This window comes from Apis cerana, linkage group LG8 (genome assembly GCF_029169275.1).
Source record: "Apis cerana isolate GH-2021 linkage group LG8, AcerK_1.0, whole genome shotgun sequence".
Taxonomy (NCBI): Eukaryota; Metazoa; Arthropoda; class Insecta; order Hymenoptera; family Apidae; genus Apis; species Apis cerana.
Window position 1 is genome coordinate 11,541,637 of NC_083859.1, and position 11,449 is coordinate 11,553,085.

General features: G+C 20.6%; 2 protein-coding genes across 4 annotated transcripts; one reads left to right on the forward strand and one right to left on the reverse strand.

Annotated features, from left to right (window-relative positions):
- Nucleotides 1–635: 635 nt before the first annotated feature.
- On the forward strand, nt 636–4,283 carry LOC107999936 (venom acid phosphatase Acph-1-like). The gene is made up of 6 exons (XM_062078995.1): nt 636–993; nt 1,756–1,857; nt 1,969–2,228; nt 2,849–3,011; nt 3,206–3,532; nt 3,704–4,283. Exons 1-6 carry the CDS (start codon nt 883–885, stop codon nt 3,917–3,919), a joined length of 1,179 nt encoding a protein of 392 aa, XP_061934979.1. The 5' UTR covers nt 636–882; the 3' UTR covers nt 3,920–4,283.
- Nucleotides 4,284–5,491: 1,208 nt separating this feature from the next.
- On the reverse strand, nt 5,492–11,366 carry LOC107999968 (uncharacterized). 3 transcript variants are annotated; one of them, XR_009831029.1, is made up of 6 exons: nt 9,801–10,234; nt 9,603–9,720; nt 9,264–9,347; nt 8,028–8,432; nt 7,058–7,808; nt 5,492–6,985 (listed from the first exon to the last, which is right to left on the reverse strand). XR_009831029.1 is itself a non-coding variant. In XM_062078996.1 (6 exons), the coding sequence occupies exons 2-6, from the start codon at nt 9,846–9,848 to the stop codon at nt 7,336–7,338; spliced, it is 1,128 nt and encodes a 375-aa protein (XP_061934980.1). In that variant the 5' UTR covers nt 9,849–9,985; nt 10,907–11,366; the 3' UTR covers nt 5,492–7,335. The 3 variants fall into 3 exon arrangements, 2 of the variants coding, with proteins under 2 accessions (XP_061934980.1, XP_061934981.1); XM_062078996.1 differs by adding an exon at nt 10,907–11,366 and having other exon boundaries at nt 5,492–7,808; nt 9,801–9,985; XM_062078997.1 differs by lacking the exon at nt 9,801–10,234 and having other exon boundaries at nt 5,492–7,808; nt 9,264–9,361.
- Nucleotides 11,367–11,449: the final 83 nt, after the last annotated feature.

Here is an 11,449-nt window from a genome sequence, read left to right on the forward strand (position 1 = left end):
AATTTATTTTTGTTTACTTTTTTAAACGCTCGATATTTTTAATGCATCTGCCAATTTAAGTCGTATATCAAGAATGGATTAAATATTCGATTGAAAATTCATCTTATTTAAAGATGGATAAATAAACTACAAATAGAATTGGTAACAAAAAAATTGTTATTTTAATTGCTTCGTCACTTTTTCAATGTCGAAATATTGCACTCGTGAAAAAATTATAAACTTCTTGAATACAACATACAAATAATTCCAGCAAAATATATAAATACCACTGACATTGTAAACACCATACTTGAAACGATAATGATTTAACATTATCAACTAATAATTGATTTTTATGAATTTCTTTCCTTTTTTTTTTTTTAATGTAATAAAAATAAAAATTCAGAATCGATATATCGCGAACAGAAAAAAAGAAAGTGTGATAGAACTCTATTACATTTATCAAAGAAATAAGAAATACGCATGTTATAGATAATAATTAGTAGTTATTATCACTAGATTATAAAATCATTTGTGTTATATCATTCGTTTAATTTATCGAATCTTCTTCTTTAAATGAATTATTAAAAATATATATCGAGATATGGAAACATTTTAATCTTATATATATATATATATATATATGTCGATACTAATTTATCTTCGTCCGATTTATCTTCCCCTCTTCCTTTCGCTTATTCGAATTATTATCTTTATAGTGAATTATAAATATCATTGCATTCGTGAAAATAAATAGTGCTTCTCGTTCAGGTGAGAAGTAAGCATTTTTTTTATAAAAAAAAATAACATAACCAAACTTTTTTTCTATTAATTTCACGATATTAATTTTTAGTTATTATTTTAAAAGTTATTATTTTAAAAATTTTAATATTAACGCGAAAGATGGCTAATAAAGAAAGATATTTGCAAATAATTTTACTTTTAAATCTATTGTTGCAATTTTGTTCTTCGACAAATATCAACGATAAATACACATTGGAATCTGTACACCTTGTAAGTATATTTGTATCATTTCACGAAATAGTTAAATTAGTGCATCTAGTTTCGACCCAAATTCGATTGAACAATTTTTAGAAATTTATTAAATAAAATTGATTATGATCGATTAAAATATATCTTAACGTTACTAGAAATTGTGTTTTTTAAAATATAGATAATGTTTTCACTTTTTAAACACATTTATTTTCGAATGTTTCTTGTAAAAAAAATCGATTATTTAAAGTGTTTCTCACAAAATTATTTTATGATGACGCGATTTTTTATATTTTTGATAACGAGTCTATTCTATTTATCGCGTTTATGTCGTATCTTATATATTCAATCGGTAAAATATTAAAGTAATAAAGTAATAAAGTAGTTTTTATTTTCACAATGATAAATCTTCATATTTCATCACATTTCTAAATAATCATAAGCTTAATAATCGTAATAAGCGATGATCCATGAATTTTATTATTATTAGGTAATTTTTTTTTTTCGTAAAAATACAAATTGACGGAAAGAATTATCAATGATAATGTATAATAATTCTATTTTTGATCATTAATCAGTGCGAAACAAATGGATTTCAATATTTTATCAAACGGAGAACAAAAAATGATTATCGGAATATCACTTTGTTTAATTATCGTTGACAAACGTGTGAAACGATGAAAAGTAGTTTTTCTTGAAAAATGGTCTTTGGATAGCGTATACACTTGATATTTTCCATATTTAACATTCCATGTTTCAACGATCCTCCCTGAAAATTTTCAGATATTTAGACACGGTGACCGAACGCCAAGCAAATTAGAAATATATCCTAAAGCACCTTATAATCCTATTTACGAGTCACTTGGTTATGGCCAATTAACCGATGTAAGTATTAAACACTTTTAATTCTTCACCAATCAATGAAAAATTTTGCATTCAATTGATAAATTTCCGTTATTAAACATTTATTTTTTATCTTTTCTATTTCTTATTTAGAAAGGGAAAATAAGAGAATTTCAGCTTGGTGCGTTGTTGAGAACGAAGTATAGCAAATTTTTAGGTGGTCACCATACGTATGGCAGCGTGTACGCCTATAGTTCGGATGTCGATCGAACAAAAATGTCGTTGCAACTGGTTATGGCCGGTATATATCCACCCACGATTGGCGAAGAAGGAAACATTCGTTTATCACCGATACCCGCTTCTTATGTGCCAAATATCGTGGACAACATAATGTTTTCGTCGTTATGTCCGAAGTAAGTATAAATCGCAATCACTGATAATACTCGATGAAAAGATTATATTCACAAGTTGCATTCAATTCCTTCATTGCCTCTAATCATTGGATTTCTGAAAAGATAAAGATCGATTTTAAAATTAGATTTATTTATAAGAAATGTGAAAATAAATGATAAATGTTGCGTATATATTTTCTGTTATCTCGCGATGCATGGAAAAAAAAATTATTATTAATTGTTACAATTCTATCGCGATATATATATATATATATATATTTTTTTTTTTTTTTTTTTACAAAAGAGAAAGAATATAATGATAATAAGATAAACTTATTTTTTTTCCACTATGATAAATTTTCTTTTTTTCTGGATATTAATTAGAGAATTAATATAAAACAAAAAAATAATCTCATGATTCTTGATTTTTTTATGATTAAAAAATCTCGTTTTATATTTTTCAATTTTTAAGGATGAATAATTTATATTTATATTTTATTTTTATTTTATATTATATTTTTTCCCGAAAAGTAAGTGAAATAATCTCTTTTCGCAAAAATTAAACATTCCTCTTTTAGTTTTTCCATTAATAAATCATGTCGTACATTTAACTCTAATTACTATAAAAATGTTTCTTATAGGTATATAAAAGAATATTCCAGAGTATCCAATTTGCCCGTAATTCGTAAAGAAATATTGAAAAACAAAGATCTTTTAAATTATCTTGAAGAACACACTGGTTTAAATATGAAGATCAATCCACTTCTCCAAATATATAAATTGCATCATTTTTTGATGTCACAGGTATGAAATTTTTTATTTACAAAGAAAAGCATTTTCGATTTTAATGTACTTGTTTATAACGTAATAATAACGTAAATTTTTATGGAATAAAAAAATATGTGAAAATATTTTATTTTTATCGTTTTATATTTTTTATAATTACAATATCGACTAACGATAATTCTTAAATATTATAACGACAATTATTTTTGCAGATAAGCATGAATATCGCTCTGCCGGAATGGGCAACCGAGAACGTTCGAAATAAGATAGAAAAACTCGTGGCATTGGAATACAATATTTTATCTTATAACACGTTAATGAAACGATTGAATGGAGGTTTTATTATAAAAGAATTTTTACAAAATCTAAATAAACCACAGAATGCAAGTGCTCCCAAGATTTATGTATACAGTGGACATGAATTAAACATTGCAGCTTTTGCCAAAGCACACGATTTAGTCGAACCAAAACTACCTGCCTTTGGATCTGCAATTATAGTCGAAAAATTGCGAAATCATAATGGTGTGGCTCATATTCAAGTAAGTTTTACTAAGTTGTACATATAATGTATTGTATATATAATGAAATATTTTTTAAACTCTATTTATATTAATTATAACGTAAAAACAATATGTAAATATAAAATTTATTGTTTTTTTCTTTTTGTATATATTGAACCATATAATAATGTTATAAAATTTGTTCTACAGATGCATCTGTGGACTGGAGTTACGGAACAATTAATCACTTATAAAATTCCCAAATGTGAAAAAATATGTCCTTATAACAAATACTTAAAGCTTATCGAACATGTTATTCCTTGTGATGAAGAAATAAATTGTTTGTGGAATAATATATCGATGAATTCTTTACACGCATATTACGATGGTGATAAAATGCCTGTATACAATATTTTGTCGTTATAACTTCACAGTTTGGGACTAATCGCAATCATATATCTGCAAGGAATAGAGACGAAACTCAAGTTTTGTCTCATTTTTGTCAATAGAAAAACCTTTTTTTACAATGAACGAAAAAGACCAAATATTTGAAAAAATTTATGATGTGACATCATTCGCTTCCTTGATACTTAGACTGATTTCTCTCTAGGGATCATTTACAAATATATATCCAAAAAATCGCTAAGGATATAGTGAACAAATATTATATACATATAAAATAAAAATATGAATTTTGAAATTTGTTCTATTATAAGGATCAATCGTATTTGTATATGTATAAATGTATGTATATAAAAATGTAAATATAAAATATAAATTATATAAATAGCATATTTCTTACAATTCAATAATGAAATAATATTATTAATAAAAAAAATATTAACAAAGATAAAATGCAAATTTAAATACTTATGTTATAAAATTTCAACGATTTAAGATTTTTGAAGTTTTTAAATTAAAATTGATAAAATTGATCAAATATAAAAACCATCTTTTGAGCGCGTAAATTTTGTAGAGAAAAAATAGACAAAAAGATCAAATAGTGGGAGGAAGAGAGAAATAGTATAAAAAAGAATAAAAGTAAGTAGATAAATGATAGAAATAGGATAAGAATTAGAACCATCAACGCTATCTCTTGAGTCCGAAAAACACTTTTTCAAGTGATAAAATAGAATAAGAATTGGGAATTAGCGGCATCTCTTGAGTATTTTTAAAAAAGTTTTTCAATAGATGTCTTTGATATTCGAGAGATAACATTAGCGATCAAATACTTAGTTTATCTTTATTCTTTTTTTTATTATTTTCTGTCTTTTTTTTATATATTTAATTTGCAGCACCTGAAGATGGAACTGATTTCAGTATTTTTATCCTATTTTTATTTTCCTTTTACTATTCGCTTTTCTTGACTATTCTTTCTTTGCAAAATTTTGACGCATGACATACGAAATATTGCATGTCAAGTGAATATACTTTCATTATTTCTCTTTCAAAAAATAATGCATCTTAGTTTTAATCTATCGTAAAAAATGTAGATATTACATTCTCAATTTTTACGTTCTCTAGAAGAATGAATCTCGAGAAACAATATATCTTAATATATGATGCGAATATTTCACTACAGCAAAAGTAATGAAATTTAAATTTAAATAAATGAAAACTCCTGATTAAACGAAAAAAATAAGAATTTCAAAATATTCGATCAAAAAATGACACTATTGAAAATTTGTTTGTCAAATCTATCACATTATTTGTAATCTTATAAAACATACGTTTAATAATCAAAATATTAACTATTATTAGATATAAAACAATATATGTATTATATAGTTTTAATGAAAGATTATAAATAAAATATAAATTCATAAATTACTTTTATATATTGCATTTGCAAAATATATTCAATTTATAATACTATGTATATTTCATTCTATTTCGTCATTTAATTTTTTAATTTATAATCATTTCATATATAAATAATTTTTAAATATTTGAAAAGTCATATGTAAATATTATTTTGAAATAATAGAAATACAAAAATTTAATTTTAAAAATATAATTTTATTTTTAAAAATATAGTTTATAATAAAGTCAATTTTCATTACAAGATTAATTTATGAATTAACATTGCATTTCCAGATAATGATTTTAAAACTATAAATAAAAATTTAATAAAAACTAAATTATAAGTATGCATAATAATATTTTCTCTTATTTTAAAAATTTTTTTAAAATATTCTATTAAAATATTTTATTTAAATAATTAAAATAAAATTCTAATTAGTTTTATTAAATAATTTTTTATAGCTAAAAAAAATATGATGAAAGAATGAAACTACCATTCTTCTTGCCTGTTTTACAATAATTGTATATAAATATAATTATATATAAGACATAGATATAGATAAAATGTATACAAAACATTTTATAACAAAATATTTGTTATTTATAATTTTATATTGAAATTTAGTTTCAGTCATCATTATTTTACAATTTTATTTTAAACCAAATTTGTAACATGAAAACAATATTAAAATGAATAAGGATAATATCTATATCTGATAATATCTCATAGAACAAAAAAAAATACATTGTATGTTCGATAAATAATTAAATTAAATAAATTTATATACATAAATTATATTATATAAATTTGTTTTAATCTATTGTATCTTTTATATTTTGCGATATAAATAATTTAAAAGTAAAACTACAAGAAAAATACAAATACTTAAAATTTGATTTGAAACATGAAATTTGTATAAAATAAAAATTAGTATATTAAAGTACTAGTTTAGTAAATTAAAATTTTTTTTTTAACATTCATATAAAATTTTTCTTCATGATTTATAGCTTGAGAAAATTACTGTTCTAAAATTTTGTCATTGAGAAAATAATAAATCAACAATACTGTCATTCAATTCATCTAGTTTTTTAATATATATATATAAATGTTTTATTTTTTATACATTACTTCTATCTTTTAGATTTTGAATATTATCATCCATCAAATGAATTAAAATATGAAATGTATATTAATAAATAAATAGGATTTTTAAATCTTTTTCTATCATTTCAGGAAAATCAAATCAATAGATAGATAAAATTTTTAAATCTTTAGAAAATCAAAAGCTTTAGTTATGCATAAAAGATATATTAAAAAAATATTCATTTGTTTATATATATATGTTTTTTATATATTTAATATATATTTATATGTAGAATTTTCTTGATATATGCTATTCAAATCATCATAATTTATAAAAAATAATAACTTTTGTAAAATTCTTGCATGAAATTTTGCATGAAAATTATCATATGGTAATTTTCTTTTAATATGTTCAAATGATATTCTTTTCAATATTATTTCTTTTATTTTGATTTTCCATGGATGTCATCATTGAAAAAACTTATAAATATATGTGACAAAATATTAAACATCATCAAAATATTGATCATCAAAATATTAAACATCATATCCAATTTTATGAATTCATCTGCTTGAGATATTTTTTTTTAGCATGTTATATCTTTCTGAAAATTTACTTAAATTTACATATTTATCTATAAATTATAATTATATATAAATTCATATAATTTGCATACTTTCTGCATATTTGTAAATTCAAAATATTATCTTTCCAAGTTTATCATTCTTTTCATGTTTTGTATTTTGATAGAATTTTATTTAATTATATGCAGTAATATTTATTACTATTTTATATTTATATATATATATATTTATATATTATTCATTGTTATTCATTATAAATAACATCGTAAATAAATCATCATCTTCATATATTCAAAAATACAAGATATATGAACGAATTGTACATATTTCAGTAACTAATTTTATTAATTAACTAATAAATATAATATAATTAAAATTTAGGATCTAGTTTTTTAATAACATGTATAATTTTTTTAATAGCCAATTTTAATTCATCATCTCCAACTTCAAAAGAAAGTACAAACCTTATGAGTGATTCATTCATTACCATACATTTCACGACAACAGCTTTGTCATTATTATCATCATTATCAAATTCTTGCAAACAGTTAGAGAATTTTTTTGCATGAACAATATTAGAATCAACTTCCATGAAAACCATATTTGTTTGTACAGTAGTTAAATCAACTAAAAATACTGATGATTGTATATTATGTATTGCAGATGCAAGAGTGAAAGCTCTTTTATGATCATTGGCTAAATTTGGAATGTGTTCAAGAGCTACAAGTCCAGCTGCAGCAAGAATACCAACTTGTCTCATACCACCACCAAGCACTTTTCTTATTCTTCTTGCATTTTCAATAAATTGTTTAGTTCCACAAAGAAGGGAACCTACAGGAGCACCTAAATTAAAATATTTTTTTTTTTTTGATTCTATAAATTTATTTCAAATAAAAATACTTTATAAATATTACTTATTATGACATATTATGATAATAAATATAATATATATGATATATTATATCATAATTTTTAAAAATAAAAAGATATTTACAAAATAAATAGAAAAAAATGAACTATTTTAAAAGACATAATAAACATAAATTGTAAGGAAATAAATACCTAAACCTTTACTGAGACAGAAAGTTACAGAATCAAAACCTGAAACAATATCCTTTGCAGCTATCTTTGATGCTATACTTGCATTCCATAATCTAGCTCCATCCATATGTAATTTCAAATTATGTTTTTTACAAAATAATACTAATTCATTTATCCAATTTTGTGGAACAATTTTTCCATTAATTGTATTCTCTACAAGTACTAGTTTTGAAATAGGCTCATGATCTCTATTTCTCCGAAGTTTAGATTCCAGTTCTTGAAGATCAAAAGTGCCATTATTATTATTCTTTAATGTCCTGAGATTTACTCCTGCAATTTGAGCACTACCAGTTTGTTCATGTAATAAACAATGAGCAAGATCACCACAATATGCCTCACTTCCACGAACATCACAATGGACCATTACTAAAATTTCAGAAAATATTTCTTTAAATAAATTGAAGATTAAACAGAAATTAATTAGATTTAGAAATAATAAATATTTTTTAGTAACTAATAATATTATAATAATAAATATTTATAGAATTTATATAATATTTATATAAATATATTAATATATGCAATTGATATAAAAAATAATACATAAAAATTTAAGAATAAAAATTTTAAAACAATTGATAAAATTTTTTATTAAGAATAGGTTAAATAAAGAAATATTTGAAATGATATATTATATGATGTATTATACATTATAATTTCATTTTTATAATTATTACATTTATATTTAAATGATTTACATTTAGAAATAAAATAATTATATAAGAATTTAATTAAAATTTAATTAGAATATCAATTAATTAAACACTATTAAAAATTTTAGTTGTACAAAATTTTATTTTAATGTATAAAATTAACAATAATAAAAAAATAATATTTATATTACAATAGAAATTTTTATGTCTTTTCTTTTATTTTCTTTTTAATTTCAATTTGTTATATTTTGTATTATTTTTTTTTCTTTTATTTTTATTATTCTAGTTGTATTTATTCTTATGAAATTACTTATTTTTATTATAATATATTCATAATATATAAATAATGCAATATATGTAATTTTTATGAATTCTAATCTATTGAAATTTATAATTTAAAGTAAAGAATTATTCATGAAAATTAATAAAATTGCTCATAAGTATATTTTAAGATAAGATTATATGCGATAAATTTTAATTACAAAAACTTATATATATATATATATAACTTATTATATACATATATAGAATTTATTATACTTACTTGAAATTAAATTTCCCATAGTTCCAGAACATACAAATATTGCATCTTCCATTCCAATCATTTTGGCAGCTTTTTCTTGCAATACTAAAAACAAATTTCTTTACATTTCTTTATAAAAGATTTTTAATATTATTTTAATAATGTTAATATATAATATATATGTATTATTTTTATACATTAAGGAATAAATAATATTACTTAATATCTTTATTTTTATATTAATTTTATAATTTTTATGTTATCAATATAAATATTATGTAATATATATGATAAACATATATATGTAATAAAAAATCATATGTTACATTTGAACATAATATTTTAAAATAATTTTCATACTTTTAACTGTTGGATCTTCATTAAAAACATCGTCTCCAACTTCGGCTTTAGATATTGCTTCTCTCATTTTTTTGGTTGGTTTTGTGAAAGTGTCACTTCGAAAATCGATGACCGTTACCTATAAAAATTATATATTACATTTTAATACTAAAGATAAAAGAATGAAAAAATTGTATTTAATTATTTTGGTATTTTTACCTTATCTAAATCGTAGATAATATTCGTAGAATTTGGTTCACAATACATATTTGGTTTTATAAAATTGTATTTTCTATGTACACTTTTTAAATATTTAATATTTTAAATATATATTTTTTATATATTTAATATAAATAAAAATGTAATAATTTTATAGATTAAAAATTTTTGAACTAATTTTTAAACTGCAAATATAAAAAAAATTAAATTTATAATAGAAACTATACAACAAAAAAATTAATATTTTAATTAAAATTTATTAGTATTATAATTTTTTATACGATAATATATATTTTAGATTAATAGATATTATAATGATGAAGATCACATATACTTTAACTAAAGACAATTTTATTACACATAAATCGTCCATCATTACTGATTTGTCAATTAGTTAAAAAATTTAAAGATACGTAAGTTTATAAGAACGATAACGATTAAACATAATTATACCATAAATTATACATTTTAAAGATTATAACTATAAATATTCTTTTAATATAGGATTAAAAAAATTAAGAAATAATATGAATTACCAAAATATTATAAAATTATATTAAATTTATTTATATTAAAGAAAATTAACATTAATAAACATATTATTTAATTATCATTATTAATTAATATATTAATTTATATATAAATAAGAACTTATATATATATTTTTATTTATGTATATATATATATATATATATATATATTATATATATTATTTAAACGATATAAAAATATTAATTTATTGTTTTTAAGAAATTTTTATTCTTTAAAAAATCTAACATTATATTTATATATATTTTAAAAACATTTAAATTCTACGTAAGATAATTAAATTGTTGGAAGAAGTTTTATTAAAATATTTATTATACATAGACGTAAAAATAAAAAAATATACTTAAATTTTAAAAAATAAGAACTTTAAATATAATTACGTTTTTCAAACTATATATTTAATGAATTAATTAAACAGTGAATTAAATATACAAATACATAATAAACTATATATTCAGAGAGCAATAATTAATATATTATAAATATATTAAAATAATTAAATGCTTCGTTATTATTTTATTTAAAATAATACATTTTTTATTATTATAAATACTTACATTACATAAAAATGATACGATATCTGTTTACGATAGTGGATTCAATATTTTTATGTTGTAAATTTAATATAAAGAAAAATAGTTCAGTTACAAATAAATTAAAATTATTTTAAAATATAATAAAAATAAAGAAATATATATATATATATATAAATAATTGATACAATAAAATTTATTCATTAAATTATATTTCTATAATATGAATTTTATCACGATTTTGTATTTTTTACATATTTCAAGTTATAAATTGTACTATTATAAGTTGTCGGTTAGAAATCGTCAAGTATATATTTAAAATTAGAACATAGAATATAATACAGTGTAGATATCACATGTATAGTCTAAAAGAAATATTTCTTTCCGTGATATACAAAACATTTTTGATTGGTTATTCAGTTAATATATTTATCTCGTAACCAATCAAATTTCTATTGAGATGCGTCACGTAGCGACATGAGCGCTACTATGCAGCATACTTTTAAAATACAACCCCACCATCATTGTCAGCATAAGGAGGAAGGAAGATGGCCGCGAAGAGCGAGA